The sequence below is a fragment of the Schistosoma haematobium genome, chromosome 3, assembly GCF_000699445.3.
Source record: "Schistosoma haematobium chromosome 3, whole genome shotgun sequence".
Classification (NCBI taxonomy): domain Eukaryota; kingdom Metazoa; phylum Platyhelminthes; class Trematoda; order Strigeidida; family Schistosomatidae; genus Schistosoma; species Schistosoma haematobium.
In genome coordinates, this window is record NC_067198.1 from 22,568,169 (window position 1) to 22,587,402 (window position 19,234).

General features: G+C 30.7%; 1 protein-coding gene across 1 annotated transcript in view; it reads left to right on the plus strand.

Annotated features, from left to right (window-relative positions):
• Positions 1 to 1,736: 1,736 nt before the first annotated feature.
• Positions 1,737 to 19,234, plus strand: part of KCNIP4 (Kv channel-interacting protein 4) — a 50,789-nt gene continuing 33,291 nt past the window's right edge. Inside the window, exons 1-2 of the mRNA XM_051213296.1 lie at positions 1,737 to 1,917; positions 1,968 to 2,138. Coding sequence (XP_051069260.1) covers positions 2,126 to 2,138 — 13 coding nt within the window. The 5' untranslated portion in view covers positions 1,737 to 1,917; positions 1,968 to 2,125. The remainder of the gene's footprint in view (positions 1,918 to 1,967; positions 2,139 to 19,234) is intronic.

The window sequence follows — 19,234 nt, forward strand, 5'->3', positions numbered from 1 at the left end:
TGAAATTCTGGTCAGCGTGTACAAATACAAATATCTATGAAAGACTAACTGTTTGAAGATGATATAACTTAGTATGACCGATAAGCTTATTTATGTTCTGATATACGAAAGGATATTGCATAATTTACGAATAGATTTCATGAATGAGATATTTATAGCTTTGTGAGGAAAAAATTATTTAGATCGTTTTTGTTCATATATCAGCTAGAGACCAGAAGAGAAATAAAGTTGTGATTAGTAGACAAGTGTTGTAGTCATTCATTAGAGTGTCGAGATATAAACTTAAAGGTTTACTATACAAATCTGTCTACACTTTAGATTTCGGTTTAAATTCACCTGTCATCCTTATAATTCTTAAAATCTTATCAATTACATGTTATGTTTAATATGATGTTGCTTATTCAACTCACTGAAATTAATTAGTGACTAGCTAGTGGTGTATTATTCATGAGAAGTTGAATGAAAATCATTTTATTCAATTTCATTCCTTGTCCTAATCAACTCATTTGATTCATTAAAATAATAAATACATTTTGTGATATCTGATGTTTCGTGACATAATTTAAGTGGTTTCTTCAGAGCATATATATAAATAATCAAAACAAACTTAACACAAGTATATATTCTGAAGAAGTCACTTATACGAAATCACGAAACATCAGAAATATAAAGTTCTACTCATTATTGTATTAAAAAAATAGTAAATTATTATTTATAGCCTCACAAATTAAAGTTAATTAATATATTTCTATATCACATATTCAAGTTTTTAAATAATGAACTTTGATTATTAATGCAAAATTCGGCATAATTCCCAAATGAATTTAAATTATTAAGTAATCTAATGATTAGTTAGAATAGAAATGAAAATAATTTACATTTTAAAGTTCACTTATAATGAAGTATTAGATAATCCAAAAGAAAATTAACATAAAGTATAATAAGTTTTTCTAATCATGATAATATGGTTAGAAAATCTTACTACTGATTAAATCAAATAATTATTTTAGTAGTATATTCTATCCGAATAATTTTAATCTTAATTTATCAAAGTTTGGTTATTATAACTTACTGATTATCATTTGAGAACTCCACTGATATAGAATTTACTTTATATGTTCTGAGAAGTCCCACAATAGGACGAAACGGCCGTCCAGTGTTTTTAGTTTTTCTATTGTGGTCTAGCTTCAAATGACTCATGATCTTAACCATTGAAATTACTATAATATCCACAAAACCCATCTGATATTAATTAGTTGTTTTTTTAGAAGTGTCTTAATGAAATGTACAATGAATAAATAAGTAATTAAATTATCAACTAATATTTTAAAGGCGGTTATTTAAAATGAAAAAAAGTATTAATTTATCAATAGCGAATAGATATAAACTATCATATTAATTCTACTATAAATTTTCTATAGGAATTTCGTTCAAACTATATTAACTAAACAGAAACGATCTACATCATATCTGGATATGATGACCAGTTGAATAAATATTTCGTAACAAGAAAAAGAATCAATCAATATGGCTTATACAACATATATCTCCTTATTTTCTATTAAGTTACTTAAAACACCCCACTTTTCCAACTATTATTATTATTATTATTATTTTTAAGAACTTTTGTCCACCCACTGTCAACAGGGCAGTCTACTTTTCTACTGAAATAAAAATTTCAATAATATAAACTTTTCATATAACATCGAATACTATTGTAAATTTCTTTTACCGTGGGAACATATTTTATTATTATTCTTAATAAAATTTCTTTTTATTATTGAGATATAATCATTAAAAACACTAGTTATAGACTATTATTTTGATCGGATGAAGGTCTGTCCCCAATGATTGTAAACTAGTCGAATCAAGCCATCAAGGTTAAATCACACATGACCTTGAGATTTACCAATCAGAGTACGGAGCCCAATTTTTCTCACCCTTTTATTGTAATATTTGCCTATCAGGTCAAAAAGAGAACGTGACAAAATCTGTTTCCGAGAGTGGAGGGGAAATAGATTTTTTAAAAAAATACTATCGGTGTAAATATCTACAACGTGTTTTTATGATCGAACGATCTACGATTTTATACGAATTTCAAATATTGGGGATTAAATAAAAAATTATGAAAACAATGGGTAAGTCACATTTAGTAAATATTGAGTTTTTATTAAAGGCTTAATCGAAATAGTATTCTCAGAATTTAGGAGTTATTTCTGATAGTGATTGATAAATTACTACTGAGACTGAGATCATTTATGAATTTTTTTTAATATTTGAAGAAAGTTAACACATGGATGTCTGGATAATAACTGTTGTTAGTTAGGTGTACGTGTGCAGTGGTTTGTTAGATATATTGTCTTCTATGAGCTTTATGGGTTATTGATATTACTACATTGTCTCATGTTTAATAGTAATGATACTAATCAATAAAATTAGCTACATCACAGTATTAGGTTTTGTTTAGCTGTATTCGCTATTTTAAGTACGATTTCCCTTCCAATCTGGATTAAATACAGATGAATTAATAAGTACTATTTGGTGGTATTAGATTTCGTATAGGATTTCTTTTTTGTAATGAACGTGACAGTAAAGTTAGACTCATTATAAACAATAATGGAAGTATTTTTCTGATCGATATTTCTGTATGTAAATAATTATGAAAGTTTTCCTTTTCTTTTACTTTGTTGAATGCTAGAATAAAATATCTTATGAATAATTATATAATGATTACTAGAAATTTATTTACATTGAAGAAATGACTTACATTAAATTGCGAAACGTCAGAAATACAATTTTCTACTCAATGAGTTATCTCAAAAATATATTGATGAATAAAACTAATGATAAATGAATGTTGGACCAGAAATTAATTAAAAGATCATGCTTGAATATTCTTTCCTCTTTTATATGAATAAAACGAATTAGTTATTTGATGATATATAAATATCTGGTCAAATCATTTACGGTCACAATCAGTTGTGGTTCGAATAACATAGTGCAAACATTACCTATTTTATTAGGTTTCATTCAGTCTACATGTGTCTAGTGTCGAACCCTAATTTACAAAGAATTTATGTTTATAGTTAATTAAAACCGTATTGAATACATGGGGTTTAGATCAAATATACTTTTACCTTGTTAATAAGTATCTTTTTTGTGCTTTTTTACCATTCATAGTTTTTAGTTTGTGAATGAAATATTCGTAACTTGTATAACATGCGACAACTATTAGGTCCTATGCTTTTTTGGGAAAAATATTGTCAGTTTTATGGTTATTTTGATCACTTAATTAAGTGTGATGTGTACAGGAAGCTGATAAATGATTCGTATCAATTAAAATATGTGTAATTTGAATGCAATTGTTTATTTTCTATTAGATCTCATGATGGCAACATTATTAGATTTTGCACATGTTTTTATTACACTCTCGTGTTAAGAATGCTTTTATAATTTGCGCAATCAACAAGTCTTCATTAGATTTAAATAATTTGTAACATTGTTTACATTATTAGATGAATTGATTATTTTCAGTGGGTGATCAGATATATTCAACACATGTACTACACTTTGTTTGAAAACTCATCAATTTCCTAGATAACAACAACCATTTCAATTATTCAAATCCCACGAACAAGATCGTGGATGCGCACTGCTGAGGAGTCCCATAGTAGGACGAAACGGCCGTCTAGTGCTTCCACATTTTAAATGGTGGTCTAACATCAATCGGTTCATGACCTCAATCAAAAAGATTGAATCCATTTTTTTCTTTGAAACTTATACTAAAATCTTTATTGTATTTATTTAACTAATATGTACTCGAATAAACAAATGACATTTATTGAATTTTGACAAGTTTTCTTTAATGATGAAACTATAATGCCTACCAATTTAAATGATTTTCATGCATTTGTATTAAAAAATACTTGAATTAATGACCAATGAATTTCATATTTCATGATTATCTTGGTAACCATGTAAAATGAAATAAATTATATCGAAAGTTTCCAAATAAATAAACTACATGAGATTTATAATGCTTTTTGTAATAGTTATATAATATACCCTTGTGGGCCAGGGTAGTTTTACATTGGTTTTCAGGAGAACCGGACACCATCCGGACGTTCACGTAAAAACCCAAACAGTACAGCTCAACCCCGTTTAGCAGAGGAACCAGACACCGTACAGGCTTTAACGCTACAATCTGAATAGTACAGCTCAATCCTGTGGCGCAACCACACAGGTACCAAGCACCCTGGTGGACCAGGGTGATGAATATGTAGCTGATTTGCCAAGTACAGGTTTATGTACAAGGTGTTAAGCTACATTGTTTGTATGAACACTAGTGATACGAATCAACAACTCAAATTCAGATGGATATAGGTGGGATTCATACCTGAAACCTTTTAAAACCACGTGTTCAAAACACTAAATCACTAGTATGTTATTTATCAACCGCTGTACATAAAATTTCAAGAATAAGCTCATCTATCACGCTGTTACATTTAAACTATAAATCTACTCTTATGTTAAATAAATTAGCTTATTTTGATTAGCTAAATGTTTGCACTTACATAAATGTATGATTTGAGGTCATTTGAGTTTTTAAACGTTGACCTTAACCGAACATCATGATGTCGCCAGTTTTGTATGAAAGTTAACTGAAAAAGAAAAGCAAACATTTATTGTCACATGTCAAGAGTGGATCAAATGCCAGTGGATAATTTCTCAGTAATATCGAGTAATTTTATACTTTTCTCAAACAATTTATATCAGAGTCCACTTCTTCTACAGAATTTATTACAAATATTATAGAGTGTAAAAATTTTTATATAACTAAATTCAATTTATTTCATTTTCATTAAATAGAAATAATACGAAAGCTCTTTGCCTAATCAAAAAAAAATAAGAAGAGTGGTATACTTTTACAAACAAAAATGAAAGGGGGTAGCAGTGGAATCCAGGACACGCGTTTCGTCCTATTTGGAACTCGTCATTTGAACGTACGTACATCCAGAGTTGATGTTCACTCCGAGACTCGAACCCAGTTCGAGTCCAAATAGGAAAAAAACGCGCGTCCTGGATTCCACTACTAGCCACCATCACTCTTTGCTTATAATGCTTGTAACTTAAGACAATACCGAGATAATCCGCACAGGATACACATATGCTAATAAGAGACTGGTCAACTGCAATCCAAAACATCAATGAGAAGATTCAAACAAACATCACAAAGTGATACACTTTACGTAATCATGCAGATTTATATCATATGAAATCAGTAAAGTTGATTGTAATAGTAAATATGTTTATCCATGTTTAAGATCAGTGAATGGTTGATTATACCTGCTAAGAGTTGAATATAAAACTTTCAGTCACAGTAAAACTAAAGATCACAGGTATATACATTCCAGATAAGATCTTACAAGGGATGGATTAGACTGTCTTATCATCCTGATTTAGGCTGTCACGTAAAAAGAACACGGTATTTTTGACTGTCCGGCTATCCATATTAATAGGTTGTATAAAAGGAGCTGATATAGTGCAATAATAGGTAACTTAGAATGAAATTAGAATATGGTCATTGTACATGATATTGAACGATAGATTTGAAGAATTGTAATCATTCATTCAAAGTTGTATACATTAAGTTCAAAGTAATTATTTCCCAATACCGTAGACTCATTATTGTTAGAGGTGAATGGTTTCTACGGATTAAAATCCTTAAATAAGAAAAGGCATTTGGTGGTCCATTTTTACCACTTGTATTATTCATCGATTTTTACAGTTACCTTTTTTTAAAGCATTATCACCAAACTCACCAATCTGATAATATTTATAAATCTTTAGATGAGTGTTTTGTTGATAAAGTTCTTATTACAGAGAAGATATTCAGTTGTCTTTCTATCAGTAAATATAGTAGGCATTCATCTATTGATCATAGCATAACAGAGATTGAAACTAATTTGTCATTTAATTTAGAAAAGATTTTCTTCTTTTACTGTCGTTGGTTAATTTGGTTTGAACAGATCTATCCATAAGTCGTTAGTATCAACGTCTACATATCTGTCTGTTCCTGAATGCATTTATTTAATTTTTTTTAATTTCTATCATTTATTGTGGATATGCTTGGCATAAAATTTGTTGATTACAGATTTCCAGCAAATTTAATTGATCGGTAACTTCAAAGATACGATAAATTTTACTGACTAACTATTACAATAACATAAGAAAGTAATTTGTTCAACTGAATTCTTATTTACAATGTTCAGGGATAAAACATAAAATTTCGCTTCATCTGTAAACACTGTTGTTTTCTCTGAAAGATGTGGTTCATAAGAACTTAGTAAATTGTTTACTGACAATTTTGATTGATGTTCAGTCAAACTGTTAGGATATTTTGCTTAGTAATGTGGTATTTTATGTATAATTTATGTATATATAGTGTGCATATACATTAAATTTGTTCATTGGGTTCCGGTATTTTACGGTTCTTTTGTTTAATATGAACTATTGGGTAGATTTATGATGGAGTTTTGTTCTCTGAGTTGGATGATTTGGTCGTGGAGCTTTCATCGTTTTTCTGAACGTTATAATCAGCACAAACTTTGGGTAAAAGTAGGTAGATTTATTTCTACAACAAGAGTGCAGTAATATATTTTGTAAAATGAATTAAAATTTAATCAGTTACCACAACTTTTGTTCGCAGTCACAAAGTTGTTACTTGATTGTTTAAACTAAAGTAGACTGAACGTGCTTTAATAATTGAATGAAACCGGATTATTATTATATTATTCTCACTATTATCATGCTGTAGCTGATTAATAAGTTAAACTTGATGCGGGTGAGTAAAATATTCAGTGAAGGTTTTCTTAAATAATGATCTGTTAATTATTTTAAAACTAGATTATCAACAAGCTGGTATGAAGTTGACAACCTTCTTTCCAAAATACTATACAAAACAGTCGTCTATTTTTTATGATCCACCGCATATCTAATAAACAACAATTGATATTTGAAACGATCACTACGATTTATGAAGTTTATTCTGACGCAAAATAAGATGTGATGGTGAGTACGATAATCCTTCAGATCCAGTCATTAATTTAGTACATATACAATCAATTCATCAGTCAATTATTTATATGACAAAGTCTTTGAAATATTTTCCACTTAAGGTTAGCATTCATTAGGGCTTGATATTAATGGAAGAATCGTTAAAAAATCATCCCATCTGAAAATTGTACCTTTCACAGTTGAAGCTTTTCGTTTCCTATTTTGAATGATAATTGATATCATAATACAACACTTTCAACTATACAACTTCATTCATTCACCTAATTATTTCAAATAACATCTATCCTTTGTGCTCAACAAAGCTTCTTCGGATTCTGTTTATAACCAACGAAGAATATTTATAATCATCTAACATTCAGAATTAGCGTATAAGATATAGAGTTGTTTGAATTATTGGTCGCAATTAAGCTTCATCAATAGGATTTAATCAATAACAAGAGTTGAACAAACACTATTTGTAGATGTGAATCATTTTCAGTAATAAGTTAGCCAATTAAATTTAGTAAAGAGTTGAATAAAGAAAATCGTGAATAAATTAGAAAATATATGACTATTACAGGTATTTCTGAAAATAATAGAATATAAATTACATACACATAGTTCCCTTTAACGTTTTGAAAAGAGGAAGAACAAACATTCTAGCAGAATAGCATGAATTCATGTTTATTTCGTTGGTTCTCGTCAGCTGCTTACAACCTGTGATATTTAAAAATCATAATTACATAATGGATTTAAACTTCTTACATGAAAGAGTTTTATTGGGAGTTATATTGAAGACATAGTATAGCAAGGGTGTAAATAAATTTAATAGACTGTTTGTAAGATCTTTGCGTTCTTGTAAACTCCCACCATTTTAAATATCACAGGTTGTAAGCAGCTGACGAGAACCAACGAAATAAAAGCGGATTCATGCTATTCTGCTAGAATGTTTGTTTTTCCTCTTTTCAGAATATAAATTAACAATAAATCGGTTTTTCACTATGAGTAATAAGTTATCACCATACAACATTTAGCTTTGGTGAAGTAAAGAGTGTTATTTTAATATCACCCAATACCATTCTAATCAGTCTTGATAATTTCAATATTACGTCATCAGCTTTTAGTTTTACTCTATTCTATTAACCGAATGTAATAACAAGAAGAAAAAAACTACTTATGAAATTTAAACTAACAATTAACTTTGAAATCACGTATATTCCCTCAACTATTAGAAATTAGATATTTACGTATTTCAGAGGGGGTATTTTTGATTTCATTCAAAAGTAGGTAATGTTTAAAGAAACTAATCGATATTATTTACTACAAGACATTGATATCATTCTTTCACATTTCCTCTATATAATAATGAACAATTTAACGATAATGTTTGATCTTATCAGTTACTATGTTTAATCGGTTAATTTATGATTTCGTATAACTTGCTCTTCTGTTTCATCCATATTGTGTTTTTTTTACTTAGTTACCATCGTATATCTTTGATTAACAAGTTACCTCTTTATTATTATTATTATTATTAGTTAAAATATTGAAATTTTATTCCAGTTTATTGTTGTTAGTAAATAGAAACGGATAATTTAAATTCATGGTCGTTTGTATGAAATTTTTCATTTATCATACAATCCAAGTATTCCTTATTAAAACTCTATTAGATTTTCTTTAGACAATCAGTGGATTAATATAAGTAAGATCAAATGTACTCTCTCCCTCTTTCTTCTGGTGGTCGACTAGATCATGAAGACTTCGACATCTGAGGGAAAACACGGAATACAATGGACAGCTCAGAATCAATTAGACAATTTGGACTTCTCAGATGACCTAGCCCTCCTATCGCATACACATGAACAAATGCAGATAAAGACAGCCAGTGTATCAGCAGTCTCTGCATCAGTAGGCTTCAACATACACAAGGGGAAAACCAAGGTTCTCAAATTCAAAGCGGAGAACACTTGATGGAGGAACTCTGGAAGATGTAGAATCCTTCACATATCTGGGAAGCATCATCGATGAACAAGGAGGATCAGATGCAGACGTAAAGGCGAGGATTGGCAAAGCAAGGGTCGCATTCCCACAGTTGAAGAACATATGGAACTCAAAACAATTTTCAACCAATATCAAAGTGAGAATCTTCAATACGAACGTCAAGGCAGTTCTACTGTACGTACGGAACTGAAACTTGGAGAACTACAACAACCATCATCAAGAAGGTGCAAGTATTTATAAATAGTTGTCTACGTAAGATACTCAACATCCATTGGCCGAATACCATCAGTAACAGCCTTCTGTGGGAAAAAATTTAGAAATTAAATGATCCCGGTTGAATAAGTACAAAGTTTAAAAGAATGAAGAGATAGTGATGTGATCATTAAAGGAGAAATAGTGATTCGGAAATTATTTACTATAATAAAACATTCTGGTTTTGTAAACAGTGACTGAAGTTTTATCTGTTGGACAGTTTATATGAACGTGAAGAAATCGATTTTTATTCTAAAGCATTTCTCTTTTATTTCGAAGTCATGTCTGAATAATTATAAACATTTATATAACTCTCACCGACATAATAAACTTATTTTATGGTCTCTGATAGACGTTGAACCGAAATGAACCAATCTAATAGTAGACTACTTTACAGATATCACTTTTATGTGTGGGTTAGACAATCAGTGAACTACAGGAACCATACATAAAAAGTTCAGTTGCTTGTCAACTGTTCAAACAACAGATTACCCTGTTTAAAATTCAGAGAATAATTTATAACACGAATGGAAAGAGAGTCACAAAATGAAATGTTATTATATTCTGAACCCTAATTCTGTCTCTTAAGTCACTTCATTCTTTTCATACAGCCTCGAATAGTTGTATAAACTGTTGTCACTAAACTGGTTGAAACTATATGCTATTCAGTAGTTAAACACAGCTGGATGATAAATAAGAATGTTACATGTAGAGATTTCAAAACAAAACACAACAAATTAACGAATCACTTACTTAACTGTCATTTAATTTCAACATCTCCACATTTTTCACGTTTTATGACTCATATTTTTTCATTACACAAAGATCAACATTTGAGCATGAATGGAAAAGCTTTTAACATAGATATAATATAGATTTTGGCTTGGTGATCTAGTGGTTAAGCGCTCGCTCGCGAGACTGATAGATCCTGGGTTCGAATCCCGCAAGGCGGGGTCGTGGATACGCACTGCTGAGGAATCCTACAACAGGCCATTCAGGGCTTCCAGGTTTTCCATAGTGGTCTAGCTTCAATTGACTCATGATCTCAACTATTGAGATTACTACAATCTCCAAAAAATCCCTTCTGATATTAATATAGATGTGTTTATTAAGCGTTGTATGCTATTTGATAATTTCAATTTTGATTGAGATCATGAATGGATCAATGTTAGACCACTACTGAAAGTCTGAAAGTAATTAACAGCCATCCAAACAAGTTTGCTTAATGAAACATTGAAATCATTTAAATTTAAATCGTTTAGATTAATCTACATTTAATTTTTATGTATAGTACTTTTGTACTTGTTAGAAGTACAAATTCTGCCTACATACTCTCTGATATTAGGCTATGACATATCACTCATTGATTTGACCTTTATTTACTACTACAATTTACATTTATACAATATAAATAACATGATATTTTCTTGTAAGTGATTTTTGCTTTAATGTGATGACATTTCCTCTCTATATGATACAACACACTTTAGTTTCAGTGTAAACTTAAAAAGAAAGTACATATTGAATACAGAATATTCTGAATAATAATTTATTTCACACATTTCTATCAGAATTGAATATACAATTATAATTCTTAAATTATTTTTCTTTGTTTGAATTTCGTTTAATAAATAGTTATCAGAATGGGTTTGGTGGAGATTTTTAGAAATTTCACAGGTTGAAATCATGAGTCAATTGAAGCTAGACCACCATGGAAAACATGGAATTGACTGATGATTTCAACCTGTGAAATTTCTAAAAATCTCCACAAAACCCATTCTGATAATAATCAACTGATCACTAGTGACTGGCTTCAGGAGATACTTCTGGAGTTGTAGTGAGAAGCCGTTACCAGTGATGTTCAGCCAGGTCTGTTGTGAGATATCAGCTCACTGAAGACAATGATGCACGGTGGCGCAACTTCGTAGATTGGTTGAAGTTAGACATTAACACCGTTGGATGCCGGTTCAGTGGTCTAGTGTTTAAGTGCTCGCGCGCGAGACCAGTAGGTCCTGGGTTCGAATCCCGCGGGGCACGGGGTCGTGGATGCGCACTGATGAGGAGTCCCATACTAGGATGAAACGGCCGTCCAGTGCTTTCAGGTTTTCCATGTTGGTCTAGCTTCAATTGACTCATGATTTCAACCTGTGTAATAAATAATTGTTGTCTTATTATATCTATAATACTTACTCTAGAAGAACTACAGACGGAGTTATATATATATAACAGAATGATCTTAATTTAATTTGTTAATGTTTTAGGATATTTCAATGGATTGTGATAAGATTTTTTGAATGATGGTGTTTTTTTAAAAACAAAACTAAAATTGATAAGTGGCATAGATTGCCCAGTGATTATTTATATACACAATTTATAACTAACATATGTATATAAGCATATAAACTCAACCACTCAAGTATTAGCATTTGACTTTAAACACAGAAATCAGTTTAAGAATAAATGAAAAAGAAAATTAACTTTAATAAGCAACCTATCTAGATACGTTTGCATTTTTTTAAAGAAATAAAACCGGATGTTCTTTTTTTGTTCCTATTTTTTCCCTTGGTCAAACATCAATAATCATTCATGTTTCATACTTTAGATTATTTTGTTTTAAAATATGTCATTTCTTTCTCTTTGTCAAGTTAACTCATAATGATTTGTCTTAATTTTGATTAACTTCCGTGTTGTTTTGCTTCTCCCTCTCGCTTTCCCTTTTATATTCCTACTTTTGGCTTACGTATGTCCTTTAAACTAATCTTACTAGAACTAGATATTATTATTTCCTTTCCTATTTTTTTTGGAGTAAAATTTTTTTCCCCATACTTTCAAGGTAATAAACTGGATTAGAATAATTTTGTTCTTACTTACACAGAAGTGTTTACCAGAAAATTGGTCAAAAATTGTAACAAACTGTTTTCTATTTCTTTTCTACTTATATGACTACACGTTTTATTCATGGTTAATTAAATGTATTTTGTTGTTGTTTTAAAACAAAGCAAATCATTGGAATTATATTCGATAAGTTTTTATCAATTCCAATGTTTTCAAAAAAAATATTTCAGTATTTGAGATCATGAGTCAATTGAAGCTAGACCACCATGAAAAACCTGGAAACACTGGACGGCCGTTTCATCCTATTGTGGGATTCCTCAGCAGTGCGTATCCACAATCCTACACATGGTACTCAAACCTAGAATCTATCAGTCTCGCACGCGAATGCTCAACCATTAAACCACTGAGCCGGTATCCGACGGTGTTGATATCTAACTTGAACTAATCCACGAAATTGAGCCACACATTCACCATTGTCATCAGTGAGTTACTATCTCACAACTGACTTAGTTGGACTCCACTTTTGATTAAGAAATGTCATAGAATCAAAAATTGTATTACTTCCTACTGTGAAGTTAAAAGAACAAGCGTTTAGCACTTTTTTATTTGAAATAAAAATGAAGAAAAAAGAAATTAAATTACTAACAAAACAATCTTTTTACATTCAAACTAATATCTCATAAAGGTTAATTAAATCAAGAAAAATTAGACAAGGTTAGATTACTTTGAGAAAAATGGTATCAGTGTAATTAAAGAAGTTCGTTGCTCGAAAGTAACTTTAATTATGATCTATAACTTTGAAATTACTTGTAATTTGTTAACAAAGTAGATAGGATAGCATGATCTTAAATTTAATAAATGTAAGTATAAGAAGTTTGTCAATATGTTCTGATTTGTAATTGGTCTAAAAAACTGGATTTACCTACACAATTATGTTCTTATAGGTTACTAAGTTTGAAAGCGGTTTTCAATCATATGGAGGGTTAGACGAGTATCACTAACGGTCATGGATTGTGACTTGACCATGTCACCGAATGACTGAATTAGGGAATTCAACTCTTTGATATGAAAGCAACAAGGTTGATGAGATTCTTTAAAGTCTTATGATCGGTCCCTGGAATGATTATGGGTGTGTATTGTATCTTACTGGAATGAATAATCTATTCAGTTTTCTCTGATTTTTAATGGTCGTCTAGCTAAAGTCAGTTTGAGAGATTCCCACGTTCACCATAGGCTTGCCGGCATAACTCAGCTTTATTGCATTTCACTCTGTTGCGGATATTCTGTATGACAATCAATTAGATAGCTATTATCACCATAATTCATAAAGATTAATAATTTTCAGGAGAGGATACGAAGTGGTTAGAACATTTAATTTCAACAAGCAAGAAATCACAAAAAAGAGATGAGTGAATTAGTGTACGTTAATAAGCAAATGTGTATATATATCCGAATGAGTAATTAAGAGCTCACGCAATTAATATTTCAGCCGATAAGAGACATAAATGCGTAGGTTGGTACACTCATTGCATTATGCATACTCTTTATACATGCATGAAGAAACGCACCAAAATATAGGTGAATTATTATAGACTAAAACGACACTATCTGTCAAATAGATGAGTTTAAGGGTTTAGTTAACTTGAACATATAAAAGCTTTTGTAAGGGTAAGGCTACTGTAATTTCTAACAATAAAATTTATAACAAAAGTCTATGATGGAAATTTTTGGATTCCTGTCGACTCCATCATTGTACTACATCAAACACATATTTTAAGATGCTTGAACTTTCCACCGAAAATTGCTGTATTTATATACATAAGCTGAAACCAACTAAACAATCATTTTCTCATTCTTAACTTAATTAAAGTAAACTTTTTAAATTATTGCAATTCCCCTTAAGTTACATAAGTCAAAAACCTATTGACAACACGATTGTACAACATGTAATTTACAATGAAATAAATAGATATCCATAAAGTTTTTGGTGATGCTCCATGAATAAAATTACCAAAAAAAAGATAATTCTTAACATACTAAAAATCAATATACTAACACTAATCAATAATAGAACGACCATTATTTATATTTATCACAAATACCATGATAATAATTATCACTGATATTGATAGTTTTCTTTTTTTTGAAGAAACAAAATTACTTATAATAATTGCCTATTTTTCGATATCGATATCCAATTTTGTTTGCTTGGATTTTTAGAAACCAATATTTATTATGTCTTATTTCTAGGATCATTTTTTCTTTTCTCTATTCAAGGACATAAAGTGACATATCTTATTAAAATAAATATAAAATTATGATGAGGCTTTAAGTGTATCATAAATGGTTACTTTTTCACTATAGCTATTTTGTTTCACACGACATACAGCTTCGCTGACATGCACAACAACAAATTGCCTCAATCATAATATAATCGATTTTAAAGTGGTCAGGATGAATACTATCTTATTTCTGTTGTTTATCGACATTTGAATGTTGCTTTGAATAGCAGTTAACAACTGATGAATCCTGAAAGGGAACAAAACATGAGTCCTACATTTCATCGCTAGTTCCTGTTCCAATCATAGTCAAGGTAAAACCATGTAATAAATAGCTGTTTACAAATAAATATTTCTTTATGAATCAAAAAGAAACGATAACTTTGGAAATGAAGGCACTATTCATTCACTGGTATTTATGATCAGCATATGGTACATTTTCTATGGATTGTTTATCATACTTCTTGGAGTCCTTTTTATTGGCAAGACCCAGAATATTCTTCGAAACAAGCCCAGAGAGGTCCTGAAAACACCGGGAATTATTTTATACAATCAGCATTGAATAAAAGTTTCTCAGAACTATCTATAAAGTGAATAGTTATGCGTCTTATTTCTGATTAGATGATCCCCTATTTTGCTACTTTGTTTGCTAAGTTTCCAAAACCTTCAAGAAGCCCAAGGTCACCTGACATGCTGTAAATACCCTGTATACAAACCAGCCTCGGAGTAAAGCGTTATTTCCACGTCTCGAGCTTTTTCTCTCGTGTTCAAGTTGTTGTATAGATTTAGCGTGGGGTTATTAGATCTTAGGAAACTGATTCAATCACTCAAACAAATTTGTCACTTTAGATTGCTGATTCTTGTTTAATTTATAGTTTACTTCAAGAGCAATCTATAGTGAGTAACAGTGGATAGAATCTTTGTTTTCAAAGTGCAAAAAATAATAATTTCAGGTACTAAATGCTGAAGTTTACTGAAACTGATTAGACACGCTGAATAAATCTCGTTCTTATTTGTTGCCATGACATCTGCCTAATTTAATTATACATGGATTGCCCGGTTATAACGTGAACTGAGCATATAATTACACAAATGGTTAATTGCCCTGTATTTAAACATCCATTACATTGAGTTGTTTTTGATCTCTTCTAACTTGTATTTATTCATCCAATAGTTCATAAAAATTCTTTTGATCACATCACGAGTAGTTATTGGATGTGTTGTGTATCTGCCAAAATATAGTTGACATTCAAATATCTGTTACTGCTATATGATCATATCTAGGTTTTATCCATTGATTGAAGCCTACATTATGTCATCCAGATTTCAAGTATTGTAGTCACATTTAAGTCTTATTAATTGTTGTACAGTCACTATTTAAGGAATGCATACCTGAATGAGTATTATATCTTTAATAAATGCTCTTTAACTTACTAATTCCGTGAAAAATGAAAATCGATAAAAGATTGGGAAACTGAGGGTAAGTTTCATTTATTACATAAATTACATCGAAAAAATACTATCGTATCTTTGAGCTAAAACATTTTAGAAATTACGATAATCTAAAAGATTGGTTATTATCTACTATTATATTTCGTTTCTTATCCTTATTTAATGAAAAACTAAAGACTAACTTGATAAACCTGATTAAATATTTTAAGTCATTCACATTTTCAGAAGGGGTATTGTGGAGATTTTAGAGATTCCAATAGTTGAAATCATGAGTCAATTGAAACTAGACCACCATGGAAAACCTGGAAACACTGGATGGCCGTTTCGTCCTAGTATGGGACTCATCGGCAGTGCTCATCCAAAATCCTGCCCCCCCGTGAGATTCGATATATCAGTTCTGCGCGCGCGAGCGCCTAACCATTAGACTACTGAGCCGGCATACGATGGCGTTAATGTCTAACTTCAACCAATCCACGAAATTGAGCAACACATCCACCATTGTCATCAATGGGCTACTATGTCACAACTGACCCGGTTGAATTCCGCTGTTCACTGCCTCCCTCTAGAATTTCAGGAAATCCCTCTTGAAGCCAGTCTGATAGATCTGGCGGGTCCTGGGTTCGAATCTTGCGGTGGGCGGGATCGTAGATGCGCACTGCTGAGGAGTTTCATCCACATCTGTTTAAAATTAAAGGTTTCATTCAGTGAATTCCAATTATCTAATAAAAACTTATTAAGTATAGATATGCTAAAAATCAATACTGTATAGTTTTCTCTATCAGTCATCCACTTTGATCTTTCAAAAAAATAACAAACAAATTGACCTTATTCTTGTTATATGTCACCTTACTTATTGACTGAAAAAAATGGAAGAAAAGAAGAGAGAAAACGGTTACAAAGGACTTTTTAACTTATCCGGATGAGAAAAAATAATCAATTGAACAGTGTAGCTAGAACTTAGTTTATCACATTCGGTCCTCATTAATTACTCATAATCTTTTATACATTGACTTCAAAATAAAAGCTACAGTTATATAATAAAGAACATGAAACAAACATTCAATATTTCATTATCATGAAAAGAATGAATATTTAAAATGTTTCTAAGGAACAAAATAATTTATTTAACTGAAATTCAACTCAACACAACTGTTTCTCAATGATATGATGTAATTGATCATCGAATGAAATATCAAGAGTTGTCTAGGGGAATAATTTTTCTTAAAAAATAATGACAATTTGGATAGATTTTAAGATTGTTTTTTATTTATTGGTAAATGGAATGTTCTTTTTCTTTTTTTGTTGAGAAAAGTATCGAGAAATTTCATGTTTATTTTGTCTAACTGAATATGATAGATTAACTACTTTCAAACTTAGCGGTTAGTGTTTTTTTAGCGGTTTAGTTTTCTACAAAATGGGGTCGCTCACCTCATGCCCATCCCTCCTCCTTTATCCGGGCTTGGAATTGGCAGTAGCCCCAGAGGGGCTTTTGGAGGAGTTACCTTTAAACCGTCATGTTATAATATTATGTAGATTAGATTGTGGTTTAAACAAAATTCAATTCATTGTGTATGCAACATAAAACACTCATTCTTATTAGGTAATTTAAAAAACAAACAAAAATAACTTGGACGAGAACTTGATGACTTGTTTGTATAAAAAAGGCTTAAGTATTTTATTGTAAATACAATCACTAGCAAGGTGAAATCTTGCCTTAATTATAAATAAAGTGTTGTAATTTTTATCTTTTATTCCGTTTTTTGAAAACTTTACTAGCAAGCACAAGATAATTATCGGTGAGGGGTTGTAAAGATTGTTGGATTACATTAAAATCATGAATTGACCTAAGTTAGACTGTCGCTCAAAAACTAGTGACTAGCTTCGGGAAGAAGTTTCTGGAGTTCTAGTAAGGGGTGTGACCAATAGAGCTAAATCGTGTCAGATATGATGCACTTATTCACCGAAGACAGTAGAAGATGGTCGCGCAATGTTGTGGATTGATTGGAAATACACATTAACTTTGTTGGATACCTACTTAGTGGTTTACAGGTTAAGTATCCGTGCACAAGGTTTAGAGTCCCGAAATGGATTTTTGCGTGCGAGGTAGTGGATGCGCACTGTTAAGTAGTCCCATACTAGGAAGACAAGGCTGTCCAGTGTTTCCATGTTTTCATTGGTGGTCTAACATCAATCGGTTCATGATTTAAATGATTTCAATTCACACAACTTGTCACTGAAAACTACTTCGATATGGTTTCCGGAACAGATTTTTTTCTGTCTAGTAAGAAACATTCAACCTAAATTTATACGTCATCATTCATATATATAGAGTGTTGTATTCTGTTATTCACTCACCTTAGTATACTCAACCATGCAAAAGTTTAAAACATAACAAAATTAGATCAACTTTTATATGTTTAAAAATATCAGAGCTAATTTTCTGGATTTTTCGATGACTGACTTTTTGACTATGAAACTTTTCAGTGTCATCTTAATACAAATTGTTTATATTAAGTTATCTAATATCATTTCAATAATAATTGACTTAGATTGTTTTAAAAACAATACGCTATACTACATTTCTTAAGTTAAATTTCAGATTTGTTGAAGAATACCCTGCAGTTTCTAGTTCATCTAGCCGTAGAAAAATCAAAGAACTGCTTCTATTTAGAGTACTGTTTCCATAAAATACATGCTTAAAGGTCACTATATAAATCTTATTTAATTAGTTAACCTAAAGAAGAACGTTCACTGTCCTGGTGAACAATCGTAACCAGTGGAATTCAGTTAGATTAGGTGTAGAAAAGTTAGCATTAGTGGCAGTGATTATTAACTTTGTACCACCACAAACTAACGCTGTACATGTAAATTATCGAAGCTCAAATTAAAGGTCTCGGCTTTCAATGGTCCACATAAAGCTTGAAGACCTCGAGTTAGATCGACGATTAGATTTTAGCCATACATTGTTGAATCACATACTTTGACAAAATAGTTGATCTGTTTTACCAGGTCCTTGATAATACATGTAAGCTGAAGCATTGCCAGTAAATAATCGTATTGTGACACAATTATCTACATTTTTTACTTGACTCATCTGGCGACATAGCTCAACTGTCAGTTATTTTCACTGGTAATATCTGTCCCACTTCCTAATTCATTGACTCCACAAGTCAGAATTCTTATTAGAAGTTCAGAAAATGTATTTTCCAGCTATTCAGTTAACAAATTAGTGATTAGTTATTCAATTTTATCTTGTATAGAATTCTAGGCAGATACTAAAGATGACTAATTAAGATGAAACACCTTTGTAGTTATTCCTAGTTTAAAATAGTTTGAAAATTCAAGTGGAAATCACTTTC